Below are 21,559 nucleotides of genomic sequence, written 5' to 3' on the forward strand. Positions count from 1 at the left end.
ATAGCATGGCCTTCATAATGATAAATATGGGGAAAAATCTGGATTTTTTGGGCTGTACTCACATAGGATAGCATGGCCTTCATAATGATAAATATGGGGAAAAATCTGGATTTTTTGGGCTGTACTCACATAGGATAGCATGGCCTTCATAATGATAAATATGGGAAAAATCTGGATTTGTTGGGCTGTACTCACATAGGATAGCATGGCCTTCATCATTGATAAATATGGGAAAAATCTGGATTTGTTGGGCTGTACTCACATAGGATAGCATGGCCTTCAGAATTGATAAATATGGGGAAAAATCTGGATTTGTTGGGCTGTACTCACATAGGATAGCATGGCCTTCATAATTGATAAATATGGGAAAAATCTGGATTTGTTGGGCTGTACTACATAGGATAGCATGGCCTTCATAATGATAAATATGGGGAAAATCTGGATTTGTTGGGCTGTACTCACATAGGATAGCATGGCCTTCATCTCCTCATCACTCCTGACTGTGATCCGATCGCCATCCTCATCCTCATCTGCCAAGGGAAGAAGCACATCAGCAAGGCAAGGAGAAATTCACAATTTAAACAAAAGATTTGATCTGGACTTCTAGCAGGAAATCAAAGTGAAGGAGCTAAAAGCCAACTGCACAAATACTCTGAAATAATGGTGTGTAATGACTCCAAATATTAATTAACAAAAGCTATGATGGTGTCTAAAGAGGGATAAAGTGCTCAGAGCTTTGCTCTCAGCAGTTTTTTCCCTGCCAGGACCTCTCCAGGAGCTGAGCACCTTCCAGGCTGGATCATCCCTCACTGACCCAGCAAGGTGTTCTAGGGAAGGGTCAAGTTCCCAAAATGTTTGAATTCTCCCAAATTGATGTAAGTTTGGGCAGTTTTGTTGGAATTCATTGTAACTTTCACTGTCGATTTTAATTTTTTAAAATTTTCTAGTAATTTATAGAGTCCCAGAATGGTTTGGGTTGGAAGGGACTTTAAAAATCATCTTGTTCCAAATTCTCTGGAAGGCAGGGACAACTCCCACCATCCTAGGGTGCTCCAGCCTGACCTTGGACACTTCCAGGGATCCAGGGGCAGCCACAGCTTCTCTGGGAATTCCATCCCAGCCCCTCACAGGGAACAATTCCTTCCCAAAATCTCACCTAAACCCAACCCTGTCAACCTGAAGCCATTCCCCCTGGTGCCATCACTGTCAGTATAAAAGTGCCATCATGTCCCTGGCTGAAAACTCCCTCCTGCTCCCAGTTATGCACAAGAATCTGGGAAGAAATCCAAGCCAAGAAATTCAAATTGTGCAAGAAAAGGAGTTTGTGCATTTTGCCTCTGAAAAGGTAATTCCGAGGAGATAATGAAAAAAAAACAAAGCAATGCAGAAAAGCAAAACATAAAAACCTCAGAATTAGAATTTAAAAACACCCTGGAAGAAAACTGCTGGGAGGAACTGGAGAGCACAGGAATGTCCTGGAAGAGCTTTGGATCATGGAAATCTCACTGTGGCACTGCCAGGGGGTTAAAAACACCATGGGGTGAGCAAACCTCAGCGAGCCAGGAATGAAAAATGGATTAAGAAGAGGCACTGAGTGGAAAGTGAAATGTTTGCCTGGAAATGTGTGAGGCAGGAAAGAGGAGGAGCTGTGAAAGTGGGAATGAACAGGAAAGGCTGTGCTGTTGGAACACAAGGAACACCAAACATCTCCAATGAGAATCAGAGGGAATGCAGAAGAGAGATGAATATATGGATAAAAGGTGTTAAACAGACCTGGGGAGAGAGAACAGACTGAGCTGGGACAGCAGAAAAAATAAAAATTGAAAACTCTGGCAAAAATGCATAGAAAAATCCCACATTATCCATTTGGAATGACGGAGAAATTAACTCAGTTTTCAGAGCTGCAAAATTCCTGGTGCAAACAGAAGGAATTAAAAATACATAGATGAAAAAGCAGGAAAAAAAGCTGCATCTAAATTAATCAGGCAAGGAGGAAAACCAGAAGAAAATCTGTCCTGTAGCTGTGCAAAGCTCCTCTGCCTCCCCACCATGGGATCCAAGTGGGAACAGCCCAAAAAGGAGCTGGATGCAAACATGGATTCAGGAAGATTTCCAGGCTTCTCTCCTTGCCTAGAGCACAGCAATCTGATTTTCCAGCACATTAAGGAAGCAAAAGTAGAACCAAACAGAAAAAAAAAACAATCCCCCATCCTAGCTGGATTTTGTTAATGCCACTTAAAATGGAGGAAGAAATCCAGAAATCCTCACAAGCTAGCAGAGAGCAGCAGATGGCAAACAAATATTATGGAGCAATCTTCCCCCAAAATCTGCAGAAATGTGGGAAATGGCAGAGTTTGGATAAAAGGATTGTAAGGAGCCATATGCTGGCTGGGGGGTTATTTGGGGGGTTATTTGGGGAGTTATTTATTTGGGGGATGGGGAGAGCAGAGGGAAATCCAGACTCAGGTCCAAGAGGTAGAGAAAAGCAGCACCAGGTGGGACTGCTGGGGGTGACAATGCCTGAAGAAAGAGCAATAAGTAATAAATAAATTAATTAAATTATCAATCCATCCATCAAAAGATAGGTGACAATGATGCCCACCTGATGCAGCGGTGGAGGAGCTGAGAACAAAAAAAAAAGTAGCAAAAATCCAGGCGTTCAAGAGGGGAAAAAAACAAATCCCTGGAAAAAAAATCCCCAGAAATAAACCCAGAATCAATACCCACAAGATCTTTTGGATGGCAGGGAAATGGGCTGGGCCAGATGTGAATGGCAGACTGGAGACACCCAGGGAAGGCACAGAGCAGATGTTGGGAGCCACAACGAAATGGGAATTTCCAGGAAACTTCTGCACATGGCAGTGGCTGCTGCTGGAGCATGAAGTTCAAACAAAGCTAATGTGGGATGTGGGAGGGATGGAGAAGAAATATTTAATAAATCATGAAAAAAAAATTTTAAAAAATATAAATGGCAAGCTCTGGAGCCTGGTTTTGCTCAGGTTAAAAATGTTGAGAAAATTTCCCCTTTCTCGTGGCATTTTAGGAGAGGAAAACACAAATACAGGAAAAGAAAAAGAGCACTAAATAGCACTTTGAAGGACCATAAATCGATATTTCCTTTGATTATCCACAGACAGAATGAGCCAGAAAGCTCTAAAAAGGGGAGAAATGCTAATAAACAATGCAAGGCCCTGGCAGGCCCTCCCTGCCATTTCATCTCTACCAAAGGAAAACACAGAAAAAATAGAATAAAAATTAAAAAGCGATAGCAGGAACCTCCTGCACTTGTTAGAAAACTCCTGTGTTTCATCCCCTTTGCAGCTTATTGCCCTCCAGACAGGAAAATCCCCCAGGAATCCCTTAAAAAATAAAAATAAACAGGCTTTAAAGAATAGATATGAGTCTAAACACTTGCTGAGAGGACTGGAGGATTGAAATGTTAAGCTCAGACCTACAGGTAGTTTATACTTTTCATTTAATTTCAGCAATATAATTGCACTGAGGAGTAAGAGCATGGTAAGGTCACGCTGGTAATTAAAGCTACTTGGTGGAAATATGCTCATTCCAGATGTGATTAAATAATAAAATATTGCTGGGTTCAGTGCCATTATTAAAGCTGCATTAATGCATGAATATTTAAGTGTAACGTAGAAGGGATATTATTTCTTTTAAAAGAATAAATGTGATAATAACATAATAAAAATTATAATTTTTTTAAATGGCAGCTCTGCAATGTGACAAAGGAGAGAGTTGACACAAATCCAACTTACACTCAAATGCTGTGGTTGTTGCATCAGGCAGAACTTGACCGATGACATCCTAAAAATGTAAGGAAAAATCAGTTAAATATCAAATGGGAAAAGCCTGATTGGAATAAATCACCTCAAACCCTCCCCAGCTGCAGGAAGAAGAGTTAAAAACCTACTCCATGATGCCCCAAAATGACAAATTATTTAGGGAATTACCCTAAAATTTTCACCAATTTTCTCCTTCCCCTCCACGTGACCTCCAGGAAAACTCTTTTCTCCCCAAATAACTCCATCATCATTGTAAACAACACCTGATTTATCAAAGCCAGTAATCAAAAAATGTTTTATATTATAAATGTTTGGGGTTTTTTTAGTTTGGGAGGTTCTTTGTTAGTCTCACTTGGGATTTGAACTTCCTCCAAAATTCAAGAGATGGATGCAAAGATTTGGGGAGAATTCAGGTGGGAAACACCCCAAAGAGCAGAGACACAAAACCTGAGGGACAAAACCCCACAATGACCCCAAACCACACCAAGATTTCCCCATCCCTGCTCCAGCCCAGCCTTTCTTGCTGATCCCACAGAAGAGCTTTTATCATTTTTTTCACCTTTTAGCAATTTCCAGCCAAACCACACCAACATTTCCAGTTCCACATCACTGCTGGTCCCAAAGAAGAGCTTTCATCATTTTTTTTAGCTTTTATCATTTTTTTTCACCAAACCACACCAACATTTCCAGTTCCACATCCCTGCTCTAACCCAGCCTTTCTTGCTGGTCTCAGAGTAGAGCTTTTACCATTTTTTTCAGCTTTTACCATTTTCTTTTCCACCAAACCACACCAACATTTCCACATCCCTGCTCCAACCCAGCCTATCTTGCTGATACCACTGCTGAACTTTCGTAATTTTTTCAGCTTTTATCATTTTTTTAACCAAAACACACCAACATTTCCAATTCCACATCCCTGCTCCAAACCAGCCTTTTCTGCTGGTACCAGAGAAAAGCTTTTATCATTTTTTTTCACCTTTTAGCAATTTTTAGCCAAATCACACCAACATTTCCACATCCCTGCTCCAACCCAGCTTTTTCTGCTGGTACCAGAGCAGAACTTCTATCATATTTTTTTGCCAAAACACACCAACATTTCCAGTTCCACATCCCTGCTCTAACCCAGCCCTTCTTGCTGCTCCCAGAAAAAAGATTTTATCATTTTTTTCACCTTTTAGCAATTTTTAGCCAAACCACACCAACAATTCCACATCTCTGCTCCAACCCAGCCTATCTTGCTGATACCAGCACTGAGCTTTCATCATTTTTTCAGCTTTTATCATTTTTTTAACCAAAACACATCAACATTTCCACATCCCTGCTCCAAACCAGCCTTTTCTGCTGGTACCAGAGAAGCGCTTTCATCATTTTTTTCAGCTTTTATCATTTTTTTTTCACCAAACCACACTAACATTTCCACATCCCTACTCCAACCCAGCCTGTTTTGCTGGTACCAGAGTAGAACTTCTATCATTTTTTTCGCCAAAACCCACCAAAAATTCCAGTTCCACATCCCTGCTCCAGCCTAGCCTGCTTTGCTGGTACCAGAGAAGAGCTTTCATCATTTTTTTCAGCTTTTATCATTTTTTCCAGCCGTTCCTCTGCTGCCAATCCCTGAGCAGTCCCATCAGGGCACAGCAGCACAAGTGCCCAGCGTGGCTCTGCCCCTTCCTGCTCCCTCCTGTCACCCCCAGCACTGCCACTGTCACCGAGGGATTAGGAATTAATGAACTCCGGGATTGATGGCAGCACAGGCACTGGGAGCCTCTCAGGGTGCTAACCACCCTCCTCCCAAAGCTTTACTGATGTTCTGTCACTTCTGTTCTCTGCGTTTTTCTCTTTCATCTCCAAGCAGGGAAATGAAAGATTCTGTGCCACATTACAGAGACACAATTAATAATATGTGAAAGCAGCAAAAGATTTCCACAGGGCCAACTGAAGCAAATAATAATAATTATAAAACTTTCCTCGTGCTGTCTTGTCGGTTTAGATGCTGAAATAAATCAAGAGATGTAAATTCCAGCTATTAATTGTACACAAGGAACGTGCAATGTGGCTTAATTATGGAATTGTAAATTTGTGGAGGCAAAAAAGGGGGGAAAAAAACCCAAAATATTGCCATGTTAATAAAAATTTTTCCATTCTACAGGGTCTGTCCAAAGCTAGCCACTATTTCTAATAAGGAATTAGTCTTGCCTAAACAGAACACTGTACTAATTCTTTCCAAATCCATTCAAACACTGAAAATTCCTCAGCAAACACACCTGAATTGTGTTAGATTTAAGCCACTTGTAAATGTTGATTTATGGGCACCCAGAAGCTTCTATGAAATGGATTTAAAAACTGTTGTGGGCTGTTTAAAAGCTGTATTGAAGGAGTGTGCAAGCACAGCACTGACAAAGGCAGCTCTGATGGCCCCAAAAGTCTGCTTGGAAAACTCCAAGACTCCCAAAGCTCTGAGAGCACTGAAAATGTGATTAAAAAAAAAAAATTATTCTCCAGCACCCCTCCAGAAGAACTTTTTGTGTGTATTGAGACTTCTGTACTCTGAGTAATAATCAATGAGTGAATTATACACCCCAAGTCTCACAGTAAATAAACAGCTGGGCAGAAAACCTCACCAAGAGCCCCCAAAACCTGCCTCTGCTCAGCTCTCCATAATTGTATTAAATCAAAGGATCTGAGCAAAACCAGCCTGGCAGGGAGTGGGAGGGAAATCCTCCCATCACTGTGCTGTTCCCAAAGTGTTTGCAGCAGCTCCATCCCATTTCCATGCTCCAACATCCCCCAGACCTCGGGGTGACCCCAGCTTAAAGGATTATTCCAAATTTCAATGGATTACACGTGCAAGGGGATTTTCTACTATCACAACAGAGATCAGCAACAATGAAATACTACAGCTGGAGGCGTTGCTCAAGTGATGGCTTCTGTTTTATCTTCCAGAACTGGAAAGCTTCTAAATGTGAGGAGAAAAATCAGGGAACAGCAGCTGCAAGGGGAACTCCATCAAATCTGTTCTCTGGAGGAGCACGGGTGAGAAAGCAGAAAATGTGAAAGCTCTGCTCAAATGACAGTGTAAATATTGAACCCACAGCTCTCGTGTTTCACTGAAAACTTGTTTTATCTCAGTGTGACAACGTGAAGTTCTCCAGAATTAACACCAAGTGCTTAAATACTGCAGTGACAGGAGGAAGCCAGACAGCTTGATGGTAAAAAATAAGCTTATTGTAATTCATTTAGCAGGGCCTTAAAAATAAATCTATTTACTGGTAACTTACAGGTCTGCAAAGCTGATAAGGAGAACTTATTTGAAGTGACATCGTGAAGAACAACTCAGAGCACCAAGGTTAGGAAAGGAATCAAGGAAATGATTCCTGACCCAAAGCAATGCTGCTTCCATGGATCCCAACCTGCATGGAGCAGGATTGAATCCCAGCTCTGTACCCACAAAAGCTCCTCCAAAAAGCAGAATTAAAGGGATGGACAGGTTATTGGGTGACTCTACACCATTGCTGCTCTGAAAAAGCAGGATGGGAATAATCCTGTCCACCAGCCTGAAATGCTGCAAGGCCACACTCACCTGTATTCACTGCGATGCTAAATTAACAAAAATCACATTAAAAATATCAAATAAAACCCTGCTGGCCTCAAAGGTAATTTTATGGGGCTTTCTTAACACCGAGGAAGATCAACCTTCCTGCACAGCTAACTCAGTTCTCATGTAATTAATGTAATTTCTGTATTTATCTGACCAATTAAGTGCAGCTGTGTGCTGTGATGGCACCTGAAACACAACCACCAACACCTGAATGCAATAGTTTAACGGGGGATAACTGAAAATTAGCTGTACCAACACAGGTGTGACAGGATTAAAACATTGGGATGGAATTCCCAGAGAAGCTGTGGCTGCCCCTGGATCCCTGGAAGTGTCCAAGGCCAAGCTGGACAGGGCTTGGAGCAGCCTGGGACAGTGGAATGTGTCCCTAACCATGGCAGGAGTGGCACTGGATAACTTTTCAGGTCCCTTCCCACCCAAACCATTCTCCAGTTCTGTCATTACTGAACACAAGTATGACAGAAAATGGGATTTTTAATAAAACCAGCAACGAATGGTCCTGTCATGGTCCCTCTGCTTTGACTTGTCTGCCTGTTCTCCAACAGATCCTTCCTTACAACCATCTCAGCAGTGAGAAAGAATGAGCTCTGGGATGTTCCAAGCTCCAAATCTGCATCACATGCCCTCCTTCCTCATCTTCTCACTTCTCTCCCACTCAGGAGCTCTCAGGAAGCTTCACTGCCACGTGACTCGAGGTCACTGCAAGTGGAACTCAAGATCCTGCATCATCCATTGACCACCATTTCTCTACTTTTAAATCATATAACCAACTTAAATTTACAGTAATTCTAGAGGGCCAAAGGGTAGTCTAACCATCAGAGATTCTTTTACTTCATTTGGGGGAAAATAATGGAAAAGATGAAGCAGAGTGTGGAGAAAAGCAGACTCAGATTTGCTCCACTTTTGTTTAAGGGCAGAGAGGGTCACCCCAGGCTTGTTGTGCAATCAAAGGAAACTCACAGCAACCACCAAGAGGAAATTCCCCTCCCAAAAACCCTCCCTGCTCTCTCAAAAACTCTGCTCCCACTCCTCCCTCTACAGAAAGCCTCGGATAAAGTTAAAAGTTGGAAGAATGAAACCTGGAGCCTCTGCCATCTGCTCCAGTTCCCTCTGCAACCTTCTAGGCCCAACAGTGAACATTTCCCACCAAACCAACCCCTAATCCCCACATCTCTCTTCCACAGAATGCAACATTTTGAAAGCCATCTGCAAAATCTTTTTCAAGCACCAACAACAAAAGTAAAAGTGAAACACAGACATGATGGTTGGTATGGGAAGATTTTCTTGACAGCAACAGGGGCAAGGATGTGTTGTGGAGGAAAGATGAGGGCACAGTGCACAAAGTACAGCTGCACACAAACACTGGGCTTGTCTTGGGGCTCAGGATGCAGTTAGGAAGAAGTGGGATAAACACTCACTCCCATTTCTGAGTAAACAGAGCATCCTCGGGTGCAGGTGGACAAAAACCATGAGATGGGGGCAAAGGAGACACAACAAGGCCCCAGGCCAGCCGTGGGCAATGCCACCGAGAGCAGCTGTGGCCTCAGCCCTATTTCAGAGCCTGTTAGTTCTCCCGAGCCGGGATTCCCAAACACAACTTTCTCCTTAGCGCTAAGCCGTGCCTGGAGCACCCCGAGGCGGGGAGGGGATGTCCTGACCCCGAGGTGTCCCTGCCCACGCCATGGGGCAGACTTGGGGCTCTTTAAAGATTCCTTCCCACCCCAACCACGGCACATCACTCCTGCCAGGCACCTGCAGGAGCTGCGGGATCCCCAGAGATCCCCATCCCGGCTCCCCCCAGCACCGCTCCAAAACCTCAGCAGCACGGGCGCTGCCCCGGGACGGCGATTTTTGTCAGTCCCTAACCAAAACCACTTTGCCATTAAAACTTTCCAGCGCCGACACGCCACAAACACCTCCCGTCTTCCAGCGAGGGATTTGGGCACCACTTCCCACACAGAGGCGGGGCACGGTGGCATCTCCGGGATGGCAGGGGGGCACGGTGGCACTCCCCGGGAGGGCAGGGGGTCCCGGTGGCACTCCCCGGGATGGCAGGGGGGCCCGGTGGCACACCCCGGGAGGGCAGGGGGTCCCGGTGGCACTCCCCGGGACGGCAGGGGTCCCGGTGGCACTCCCCGGGATGGCAGGGGATCCCGTCCGGACTCACCAGCACATCCCTGAAGAGCAGCTGCGGTGCGGAGTGCACGGTCCAGTCCACGGCGGCTCCGTCGGGGATCTTGATGCGGATGACGAGCGCCTGGCTGTCCATGGCGCCGGAGGGGCCGCAGAGCAGCCAGAGCATCCCCGCCCCGCGGGCTCACATGCTGCGGCCGCCGCGCCGAGCCGGGCCGAGCCGAGCCGAGCTGGGCCGGGCACAGCCTGCACCGCCCTCCCGCAGGAAGGAGCCGCTGCCCCGGAACCAAAACGGAGCCCCGGGAGGAGGGGATGTGCGGCGGCGACGGCAGGAGGAACAGGAGGAGGAGGAGGAGGAGGAGGAGGAGGAAGGGGAGGAAGGGGAGGCGGCACCATGGGTCGGGAGGAGGTGGCTCCGAGCTGCTGCCCGCCCCGCCTGCGCCAGCGCTCCCGGTTTAGTTGTTTCCCCCTGTTACGCCTTGTGTTTTGACAGGAAAAGCGCAGCTAAATGGCGAACGCAGCCGAGGCAGGCCGGGATTCCCGGTACAAGCAGTGCCAAGTCCCCAGCGCCGCCGGAGCTGCCGGTTCGGAGGGAGGCGCTGCTCCCGGGGCTGTGTGCGGGTTATCCCATCGCACACGGCCACAGCACGGGCTGCACTGCGATAACCTGCACACCTGGCCCTCCAAGTGCTGCCGAGGCATCCGGATGTGGCACTGGGGACACGGCTCAGGGGGGACACCGTGCTGTTGGGTGAGGTTGGTGAGCTCGGAGGTGTTTGCCCACCTCTGGCTCTGTGCTTGCCCAGCTCTGTCAGCTGTGCCTCGTGTCCCTGCAGAGCGAACCGGCAATGGGCACCGGCAGTGGCTCTGGGACAGCCCAGCTCTGCACCCGCAGTCGGAGGGGCTCGGAGCAGTTGTGCCAGCAGCTGTCACACACTTTATTCCTCCACATTCCAGAACTCCGCTGCTGATGTCCAGCTACAATTCCGTCGTTTTCCCCCTCCTGCCAGTGATGCAGCTGAAATCAGCGCAATCCAAACCCCGATCCATCTTTCCGATCAAACAAAACCCTTGTCCAGCTCAGCAGCAAAGAGCTGTTTGGACACCTCTGTAATTCCCAGCCACGAAACACCAAATTCAGCTTTTAAAACTAGCTTTTCACTGACAAGAGGCACAGGGAAAGCTCTCTGCTCCACACAGCTCTGCAACATAAAACAATCCACTTTTTTTTTTTATTATTTTTAAGAGAAGAGCATTAATCTCAATTGTGGGCTATTGATCTGTGCATTTTATCACACTCTCTCACATTATCATCTCTGACAAACTGGACTGTTTGAGTTATATTATCAATTTAGGGGTGGGGGGAATGGGAGGTATATTTAATTCCTGAAACGTCTTCAAGCTTCTTCATATTCGAATTCTACTTTGTTTGAGCTTCGGGAAGAAAAAAAAAAATCTTTCAATGGCCATTAACAGAGATAAATTCTCTCTCTGTTCAATAACTTTATAATTTAGTTCCTATACTAAAAATTAATAGAGCCCCAGCTCCTAAGGATCTCAGGGACTGGTGGTGCCCACACAGACAGCTTTCTGTTCAAATGAACCTTTTACCTGCAGTCCCTGTGTACCTTTCAGTCAGCTTCATTTCAATCAGATTCATTTCTATTAAATTTTAAAGAATAGGGCGCAAAATGATAGCATTTCTATAGACCTGCAATTTTTCTAAAATGTCTTTTTCATTTACAAGACTGTGGGGAAAACCAACTCAATTTGCCAAATTTGCATAAATATTACGTCGATTTTCCAGGGCTAATCATAACCTTAATCCCCCATTCTGGTTTGTGTAATCAAACTTGAAGGGTTTTTATATCTTCAGAAGCACAGAACATCACATTTAGTGATACAGGTTTGGTTTTGCCTGAGACTTCTGCAAAACCCAAGTTTAATCAGAAATTTGCATTCTAAATACACCATCTGAAACAAATAGTTAATATTTATTTTATCATCCTGCAGAATTTTTGCTGTGAGATGTCACCAAAATCTGTTTTTCATACTATTCCTTAATACTGGGGAAAAATTTGTGTTGTGAGAACACAATCTATGATTTTTTAAATATGTACCATAATACTTAATAATTATATACATAACACTTATATACATAATACTTATATACATAATACTTATATATGTACCATATACTTAAAGTTCTGCATTTCAGTAGCCCAAGAATCTCCTCTTCAAAAGTTTCTGCCACAGTTCAGGGGTTTCAGAAAGCCACATTCAAAAAATAATGAAGCAGCCTGATTTCCCCCCCCTAAATGCAGGTGACACAATATTTATAACCACATCTCCAGAGTTATTGTTTACCCATGAGGAAATACCACCCAAAATGTGCTATCCACGACTTCTCTGAATTCTGTTTTTATTTCTGAGGGGGAAGCATCCTCCCCGAGAGGCTCCGAGCAGCTGCCACTTGCAGTGTGCTGCTGCTCTCTGCTGCTTTCCAGCGCCGCTGGAGAGGACGGAGAGGAGCAGGAGGTGGCCAAGGCGAGGAAATAAATATTTATTTCCAGGGAAAAGCAGAGTGCTGACACAGGAGGGGAGGAAAATCATTAGACTCGCCACGCCGCGGAATCTCGCAGGAATATCCGTGAGGATGGAAAACGCTGTCTGCCGCTGATTGCCTGCGCCGGGGTTATCGGGAGAATTTGCAAGGCTCTCCAAAAGTAAGGAGAGAAGTTTAAGTCTTGAAATTGTTTAATTCCCACCGCAGAGGAAGGTGCCCAACACAAGCAATTTTCTATCTTTGCTCTGCCACAAACTTCATGTAATGGAGTTTGGAGTCTCTCTACCGGAATTCCGTGAAAAGAGGGAGGAGAACAAGAGCTGACTGGCCTGGCTCTGCTCCCGAATATTCCTGTGCCAGGGTGTGGATCTAGGAGGTTTTCCTTGCTGTGGGAGATCAGTCTCAAGGGTGGATCAGGTGAAAATGCCCCAGCAGGAGTTGCAGAGAATTAAAACCTGCATTAGATCCAACCCTAAATTCCTCTAGTCCTGCACTCATCCCCTGGGATCAAAGGGCTGAGGATAAAGTCCTACAATTTAATTCTGAATCCTACTCAGCATCTCCAAGAATTTAACCTCCCCACTATCAGAATTTTTCCAGCCATGACCTGGGAATAAATGTATTTACTATGTTACAGGCTGAAGAGTTAAATAGTTGCCATGAAACTATTAAAACATTTTGGAATATTGTGTTACAACATCACCTGTAATTCAGACACAATGTGTAACATACACTTGGAGGAATCAGGATCTCTGTGCCAGCCCTTGGTTCACTAAATTCAATTTATCACCCCTGCTTCCTCCCTGCACCAGTTTCTAGGTTGGAATTATAAATAACAAACTCTCCATTTCCTAGAGAAAATGACACCTGATGGCTGTTTTAGGAGCACACATTTTCATGTCTTTTTGGAAAAGATATTAATACATAACTTTCTATGTTGATAAAATAACATATCATGGTGAAATTAACCTTTTTTTTCCCCTTCCAATTGCCTGTGAGTGCAGTAAACTGAATTCCCTCAGGCTCATGAAAAATAGGTCAGCAGTGTCCAGGCTTTCTAAACATATTCTTGCCTGAAATGCATCTCCTGGAAAGACTGAGTGCACCATGTGTAGATTAAAATTCCTTAGAAGTGGCATTCAAACTTCCACCAAACTTCCCACTGCCCCTCCCAGTCACTCTGCAGTTCCTCTGGGAACCAAATACCAGGAAATAAATTCATCTTACTTTCAATTCACAGGGAAATTCACTGGCCTCAAAGAAATCTTTTCAAGCTCTTTCTTGCAGCAAACTCATCTTGGGCTGAAAAAAACCAGAACAGTAAACTTGATTTAGGCTGAATAAATATTTAGTTCTTGCTCGAAATGATGATTCTACTTGAAATAAAGCAGATGATATGATAGATAATGACAAGGAAAGTCCAGCAGTTGGGCTGAGCCAAGCTGGCTGTGTGGTTAATGATGCTCCTGCACCCCTTCAGACCAGCTCCAGGGGCTGCATAATTGTTTGGCTGTCAACCTATAAATTCTTGAGTAACAACAAAATTATTGTGATTTTTCTTACTAAATAATTCATATCTCACCAAGTACATAAGCAGGCCCATGAATCACTGAGCATGTAACAATCATATCTAATGGCATTTCTTCTTTTAAGGGAAAAAAACAGGTTTGACTTTGTAATCTTGTTCAAAAAGCAAAGTGTTCTAATTTGATATTTACATTTTAAACTTGAAAGTTTCCTTGATCAGAGGTTTTGTCTGAAGGATTGCTTTTAATCGTGTTTTCCACTTTTAATTCTATTAGGGTTATTAATATCACTGCAAGTAATAAATTGGTTTTATAATGAGCTAGAACAAGGCTCATAAACTGTGTTTAAATCACTCTAAGTTGTGTGTACTCTACTTTTTAAAAGACTTAAATGCAAAGCCAACATCTTATTACTTTCTAGAAATAAAATAAATCTTTTAAGCAAACTTGGAATGTATTAGTGACAATTTTTATTCTGTATTCCCTTGCTGCAATGCTGAAGCTGCCATTTTTTCTTAGGTGTATTTAAACTGAAAAATACAGCCCAAAAAGTAAACCAGGACTTCTATTGCCAGCAATAGGGAAAGAAATCAAGATAACTCTCAGAATTACTAACTTACTTTTCTGTAGTGAACATGATTAAGGAGTTACAGCAAGAGCCAATTTAAATTAAATGGCCAAAGTAAATAATATATGAAGCAAAATCCCCTTTGCTTCAGGACAAGTTGCTCTAAACCAGAGGCCTAAGGGCATTCAGCTATTAAAAAATACCTAAATTCCATTCCATAATAACAACATACATCAGGGAGATCTAGAATTATGGTTTGTGAGGAGATTTAGGTCAACAAGGTAGGGTGAGGACAGATCTAAATTCTGCTCAAGTCAATGGAAGCTCAGCTGGCTCCAGGTTTTCCTGAAAACTGGAGAAAAGCTCTGGATATTGCTCCAGGGAAAGAGAGAGGAGCAAGAAGGGAACACAACTGATTTTTGAGACAATATGAGAGTATTTATCATAAATATTTAGGAATTTCAATTCTTGCTAGTATCTAAATCCAGAATTAATTTATGGAGGGGAAAAAAAGAACTTTGTGTTGAACTGCACCCACCTGCAAGTAGTTCAACTGGTGATAAAAGGAGCGATGTTAGATCTAAAAATATTTAAACAAAACGAGCTGCCTGGCCCATAGTTGCATCAGCATTCCCCAAACTTCAATAAAACAAACAAACCCATCCAAGTTTAACCACAATTTGGAGGAGACAACAGCAGAAAAGGGCATTTCTCGGGGTAACTCATTAGCGCTGCAGAACCTCTGGTGGAACATTTATCAACCATACAAAAAGGTCTAAAAGTGAAATATAGTAATTAAGAGCTGGGTTTTATCGATTGTGTGGCTTAAGTAATTTTTCAGCACACACAAGTAAGATTTAATAAGTATAAGTAGTTAAAGATCCTGCCTGGGCTGCTGTCATTAGCATGTAATTGGAGCGGTAAAAAAGATCAGCTGAACGTATGTTGATTACCACCTTATCTTTGAAAGGCAATTAAGCACCTCAATCATTGCAACAAGATTTGATTGTGCAGCCTTTATTGGACATTGATCTTTCAGCAAAGCAGCTGCATTTTCCATTAATTTACAGTAGCACAGTTTAGCTGGGATACCTGAGCCCGCTGACCCCAGTGAGGGGTAACACCAGCAGCTCCTGCAGGCAAAGGTGCCCCGAGAATCATGATTTTTTAAAGAGGTGCTACAAGGAGGAGCCACCTGATCCTCGGGGTTGCATTGCTCTGGAGTAGTTAAGGGAGGTGAAACAAAGCCTTTCTGAACGTCATCTCTCCCTCGTTTAAACATCAGCCTTGGACACAGCAGAGAGATAATTAAGGCAAGGCTTGCAAGAGGAGCTGAACTTTATTTCAGATGGGAGGTGATGCAAATCAAATCTGTCAGAAGTCAGAAGGGTCGTTTTGTGGATCAATTATTCCTGAGTGTTATAGAAATTTTTGAGACAAGGTGGTACAAATCTTCCTGGCCCTCAATATCTTGCATTCAGGCCAATGCTGAAATGATATAAAACAAATGTTAAGAAGTTGGTGTTTATAGCAAAACAAGAGTGAAAGTCAGACGAAATGTTTCACCTTTGAAGACGAGCAAGAGGGTTTATATTCATACTTGAAAATGATTTTGTTATGATTTAATAACTCAAGGGTTATCCCTATAAAAAGCCATTTTTCCCTCTGAAGAACTGCAAGAGCTCCCACACAAGCCTCAACGAAAGGAATGAGTGATCCCATATTTGCACTCTGCCCTCAGAAATCTCCTAGTTCATCCTTTAGCACCATCAACTTCATAAGAGCAAGAGGTCTATTGATTTTCATGTAATACAAGAAAATATTACATTTGCTTAATTGTTACACAGTGAGATCATTGAACAAGAGATCAGGGCTCCATTTAATGCTGCGAGCAGCACAGAATTGCAGCAATCAATAGGGTAGTTTGTCAGGGATGTTCTCCAAGGAGCTTTGCCCATCACTGCATGGACAGGGAGGCCTTGCTGCCTGCAGTTATTGAAAAACAGGTAAGCAAAGTCAGCAGTGCCCATTATCAGAAATCAAACGAGCTGCACTGAGTGGAGCTGCGGCTCCGATGAAGAGCTGTATTTATAGTCTGGTAATTAAAAACCATTTTATCAACCTCGTGTTGAGCCTCCAGCTTTACAGCCAGGTATTGATGAGCTCTGTGGCAATGGATGAGCAGTATTTGACTTTAAACTTATGAGCTGCAGTTATTTTACAGGGAGAATCAGCTCTAGAAAAACGCTAACAGCAATTTTTCTTATTAATGAGGGTCCTTGGAATGCCATCTCTTCATCTTTGAGACACTTAACTTGTGTCAAGGATGTTCTCCAAAATTCAACAGTGCAAGCACTTCTCTGAATAAAGTGTTCAGTGCTGCTTGTAGAAAAGCCACACGTATTGCTTCATTAAGTGGGAGACACTTCTAATATCTGGAATTAAGTTTAAAAATAATTCAAGGAAATTATACTTGATAATCATTTATTGAGGAATAGTGATTACCCTTCAAAACCAGCCCCCACCCATTTTACATTTATTTTTTGACTAATGAAAACTGGAATGACCAACTTAAATCCTGGAATGAGGAACTTCCATCACCAGATGTGGGATTTGGAACTGACAGCATTAATTGCTGGCACTAAATCCAAGCACCAGTAAGAAATCCTGTACAGGTTTTCCTGTTTCCATTAATTCCGTATTTCCACTATCCAAATAGTTCCCCAAAAGCTTTTGCTTTGCCCAGGTTTCCAACTGAAGTAGTTTTGTCATAGTTTGTGCCTGAGGCTGTGCTTGGTTACAACTGTAGAAATCAGTTATTTTGCATCCAAAAAATTGAGATATTCTTGTAGCATTCTTCTCATTCTCCTCATTAATTAAAAATACCAGCTAATTTGTGAATTAGCACATGGGACTAAACCTAGATCACTGAGGTTTTGTTACTAACCTATGAAACAATCAAAAGAAAAATAACACACATGTGGACCTCAAGAACTGCAGAAGATACAAGCACCAAAATGTATTTAGATATTTTATTAAATATCATTTTAAAAAATGTGATACAGCCATTTTGTACTTCTTAGGGTGTTTTTTTTTTCTCCAAAGGCTCTTCCAGATGATTGTGAACAGTCAGTGCAATGGATTGATTCAGACACAGTTACAACTGTTATAATTAAAGCATTATGAAACTTCTAGACAGGATGTAAACCTGAGCAGCTTTATCTTTTCAGAGACATTCTGAAAATATCAGTGCATTCACAGCTTCCCTGCCCACAGACTCTAAGTTCTCTACTTCAGAACTAGTTCAGTCCTCGAAGTTGAGAAATGTATCTCTTTAATAAAATTATCACAAGTTTGTTCAGCAGCACCAATCCCTGACTTCCAGACACACCCTTAGAAATACTAATTCTTCTCCTAAAGCTTCTAATTCTTCAACTTTACAGACCTCAGCAAAAATAAATCTCTCGTGACCAACAAGTCCATGAAGCTTCCTGAAACAGCACATTGAGTATTTGATTGCACTGCAAAAACCAAGTTTTTTGGTTGTTTTGAGGCAAAAGGAGCAGGTATTTGTAGCAGCTGGAACACAAAACCCACCAAAGGACAGGTACTCGAGGGTCTGAGCTCAGTACATGGCTCCTTCATCTTCTTTATTTAGAAAATAAATAGTAACTGGGCCATGGCTCGTGTGAACAGTCTCTGTGACACTGGCAAAGAACCAGGAGCCAATTCCATACAGTAAGGTTGGGATGCCTAAGGAAAGATAAAAATATGTTACATACACAGAGAGCAAGCCAGGGAAATTCAAACTGTAGATTAAAAGTGAAGAATGATGACTACAAAATGAAAAGAGAGGAAAAACATCCCTGTAAGAGCTGCCTTAGAAGTGTTTTGCCTTTATTTAAATGAAGCTATCAGTGCTTAGCACCTTTCCTGAGACAAGAGTGAGGAAGCAGCTTAAGCAGCAATAGGCAGGAATTATTATAAAAAGAAATAGGAGGATAACAGCATGAAAGAAGTGAGACATGGCAATGTACACAGCCTGATTTCTACTGATTAAATATATATATACACACACAAATCCTAATCCCAAACTCCCTGGACATCCACTTAGTTACTGGAGTCTATGTCAGAGCAGAAATCAGAAACAAAATAGGCAGTGAATCCATAGATCAACACGAAGCAGCTCTGGGGAAAATCAGATCAGCATCAAGACTACCAACTCCAAGAGAACTGCAAGGGGCAGAAAGGTTTATATAAAGTGACATATTTTTTAGCACTGCCAATTTATCCATCTATTACAGATAATATTTTATTTATTATAGAGGGAAAAGCAGAGATGGATTTAGGCCCTGAATTCAGTAAGGTTCAGAAACACCAAATTTCACGTGCTTGGAGCCATCCAAGTGCTTAAGCAGGATTCTGAGGGAAGTGAATTGCCTTTTAAACATGTTTTCCCATCATTTATATAAGAAACATGAAGGGTGAGAAAAACAAAGGTGTGACTCCATGGAGGGATAAAGAAAACCAGATGTAAAGGTGCTGTTAAGAAATCAGTCCTTGTGATTATGTTTTCTCACTATGTCAGAAAATTAGACTAGCAGACATGTTTTGAAAAAAGTCACTGAAGACTTGTGGGGTGAATGAGATTTTTAAAAATTAAATATGAAAATGAAGAATGTATGAAATGTTATGTCACCATCACTGCCGGCATTCAAATAAGCTTTGGATCTGCAGCCAAAGTTTTGAAATAATATATGTCATATATTATTAATAATAATCTACTTTTATATTGACAAGATGATGAGAACATTTTTATTATAGGGATTTACATTCCAGCAGCACATTAGGATCACAGCAGTCTGACCATTCCTTCATCAGCCACTGCCTAAAACAGCGTTTCGCTTCAGAATTCCTTACAGGACAAAACTTCCTCCACGGCAGGCGGATTTTCAGCTGGAAAATGCTCCTACCAAAGGCGGGAGCCGCTTAAACACCAAGGGTTTGATTTGTCACTGTCACAAGCGGTCAGAGAAACACCAACTCGGTCAAACCCCCAGTCAGGGTCGATTTACAGCTCTGCCCCTTGCTGGGAGTTACTGCTCGGGAATTGCTGGCCGAGCGGGGAGGGAGGAGAGAGGACGAGATGGAAGGGAGGGAGAAGAGAGGGAAAGGGAAAGAAGGAGAGAAGGAGAAAGAGAGGAAAGGGAGAGGAGGAAGGAGAGAGGACGGGGGGAAAGAGAGAAGGCGGAGAGGGGACAGAGAGGGGGAAAGAACGAAGGAAAAGGAGAGGGAAAGAAGGGAAAGAGAGAAGGAGAGGAGGAAGGAGAGAGGAAGAAGGGAAGGAGAAGCAAAGGGCGCGGAGCTCCCCGGTCCGAGCCGCCCCGGCCCTCCCAGCGGCCGCCGCTCCCTCAGGCCGCTCTGCCCTCAGGCCGCTCTGCCCTCAGGCCGCCCTGCCCTCGCTGCCCCGCCCGCCCCTCACGGCGCCGCACGGCCGGGCCGAGCAGGACTCACCGGCGTTGAGCACCTTGAGCGCGGTGAAGAAGGCGTTCTGCAGCTCCAGGTCCTGCGGGGCCGCGCGGGAGCAGTGGTACTTGATGAAGGGGAAGCAGCCGGTGCGCAGCACCAGGTAGTTGGCGCCGTCCACGGGCCAGTTGAAGTGCGAGAGGCCGAACTGGTCGTTGCGCACCGCGCTGTACTTGACGCAGAAGGAGGTCCAGTGGGGCAGGCGGCGCTGCCGCAGGTGCTGGCTCAGCACCTCGGAGGCCGCGGGCCGGGCCGGGGCAGAGCCTCGCCACAGCAGCAGCGCCACGGCCGCTTCGTGCAGCCGCCGCAGCGCCCGGAGCGCCCACAGCGCCCGCATCCCGCGGGGCTCCGCGCTCAGCCCGCAGCGCGCCTGCGCCGCCCGGGGGCGGGAACCGAGCGGGAATGGCCCGGGAACCGAGCGGGAACCGAGCGGGAACGGACCCGAGAAACGAGCGGGAACCGAGCGGGAATGGCCTGGGAATCGAGCGGGACAGCCGCCACGGGTCTGCGACCCTCAGCTCACAAGGACATGGAGGGGCTGGAGAGTGTCCAGGGAAGGGAATGGAGCTGGGGAAGGGCTGGAGCATCAGGAGCGGCTGAGGGAGCTGGGGAAGGGGATCAGCCTGGAGAAAAGGAGGGTCAGGGGGGAGAGGCTGAGAGAAGGAGGAGAGGGGAAAGAGAGGAGGGAAAGGGCGAAGGAGGAAGAGAGGGAAAGGGAAAGAAGGGAAAGCGAGAAGGAGAGAGGAAGAAGGGAGGAGGAAAAGGTGCGGAGCTCCCCGGTCCGAGCCGCTCTGCCCTCAGGCCTTCGCCCCCGGAGCTGAAGCTTCTCTCAGGCCTCAGGCTCTGCACAACTGCTGACAGGAGGATGGAGCCGGGGGATCAGGCTCTGCTTGCAGGGAACAGGGACAGGATGAGGACATCGTCTTAACCTGTGCCTGGGGAGGTTCAGGTTGGACATGAGCAGGAGTTTCCTCACAGAAAGGGTGGTCAGGCATTGGCAGCAGCTGCCCAGGGAGGTTTGCAGTGTCCATCCCTGCAGGTGTCCAAGGAAGGCCTGGCCATGGCACTGTGCTCTGGAGAAAGTGTGTCCAGCTGCATTGGGTTGACTTGGAATTCCCTAAAAATCGTTGTTTCAACTATCAGACCCTTCAAAGAGAAATATTCTAAAATCACAGCCCATATTCCATTTTTCTAAGTAAAAGCTAAGGTTTTGAACCATTAAACATTCTATTGGGGGGAAGACTGCCCAGGAAATGGAGAAATGCAGACAGAGTTTTTCTTACAATAATTGCAAGCAATATCTCAAACTCAGCAATCTTAAACCATTGAGCTATCCAGTATGAACGTGCTAATTAATCAATTACTGGCCCACAATGTGCCCTTTTATTTACTGTACTACATGTGTGCTGAACAAGTAATTATTAATCACCAGCAACAAATTTCCCCTCCAAGTTCACCTTCCTATAATTAACAGAGCACATAGTTTAGCTTTAATATCTTTCTTTATTAGTGGCAACAGTGGCTGAGGATAGAAAGTTGGAATCTGTTGGTCATATGGTAAAGGGCTGAAATAAAGTATTGAACCTTAAGAGTGATACTCTGCTGTTATATTTCATTAATTACATTAATGAATGTTCTTTTATCCAGGGCTTTAAGCCCAACTGCTTAAAACAGGAGATCCAGTTTCCAGCATCATCAGCTCCAGGTAGTGCTTCCAGGAGAATGACCTGGAGTGTGCTACACATAAATTCGTGCTGAAACAGAACCCACAAAGTGCTGCCAGTTGAACAAACATCTCCATTTCCATGGACTCATGGAGAGCACAAA

The 21,559-nt window shown here is 44.3% G+C and overlaps 2 protein-coding genes across 4 annotated transcripts in view; both read right to left on the bottom strand.

Annotated features, from left to right (window-relative positions):
• The window catches only part of MAP2K5 (mitogen-activated protein kinase kinase 5), a 112,847-nt gene extending 99,454 nt beyond the window's left edge, over positions 1 to 13,393 (bottom strand). Inside the window, exons 1-3 of one of the 3 annotated variants that reach the window (XM_085070245.1) lie at positions 13,340 to 13,393; positions 3,771 to 3,819; positions 463 to 530 (exon numbers count right to left, since the gene is read on the bottom strand). In XM_085070245.1, coding sequence (XP_084926371.1) covers positions 463 to 483 — 21 coding nt within the window. In that variant the 5' untranslated portion in view covers positions 484 to 530; positions 3,771 to 3,819; positions 13,340 to 13,393. Of the gene's footprint in view, positions 1 to 195; positions 212 to 462; positions 531 to 3,770; positions 3,820 to 9,580; positions 9,848 to 13,339 lie in introns of those variants that run through there. The other 2 variants (XM_085070244.1, XM_085070247.1) reach the window with 2 other exon arrangements.
• A 3,831-nt stretch (positions 13,394 to 17,224) lies between these two features.
• On the bottom strand, positions 17,225 to 20,105 carry C10H15orf61 (chromosome 10 C15orf61 homolog). Its single transcript, XM_085070248.1, has 2 exons — positions 19,721 to 20,105; positions 17,225 to 17,959 (listed from the first exon to the last, which is right to left on the bottom strand). The coding sequence occupies exons 1-2, from the start codon at positions 20,067 to 20,069 to the stop codon at positions 17,832 to 17,834; spliced, it is 477 nt and encodes a 158-aa protein (XP_084926374.1). The 5' UTR covers positions 20,070 to 20,105; the 3' UTR covers positions 17,225 to 17,831.
• Between the last annotated feature and the right edge of the window lie 1,454 nt (positions 20,106 to 21,559).

The sequence above is a fragment of the Lichenostomus cassidix genome, chromosome 10, assembly GCF_008360975.1.
Source record: "Lichenostomus cassidix isolate B80296 chromosome 10, HeHo_3.0, whole genome shotgun sequence".
NCBI classification, from domain to species: Eukaryota; Metazoa; Chordata; class Aves; order Passeriformes; family Meliphagidae; genus Lichenostomus; species Lichenostomus cassidix.

Excerpts from the sequence above, each read along its gene's own strand:
- C10H15orf61 (XM_085070248.1), bottom strand. The coding sequence starts at position 20,069 with ATGCGGGCGCTGTGGGCGCTCCGGGCGCTGCGGCGGCTGCACGAAGCG. Across the intron at positions 17,960-19,720 it reads GCTCAAGGTGCTCAACGCCG|GCATCCCAACCTTACTGTAT; the intron begins GTGAGTCCTGCT and ends ATCTTTCCTTAG.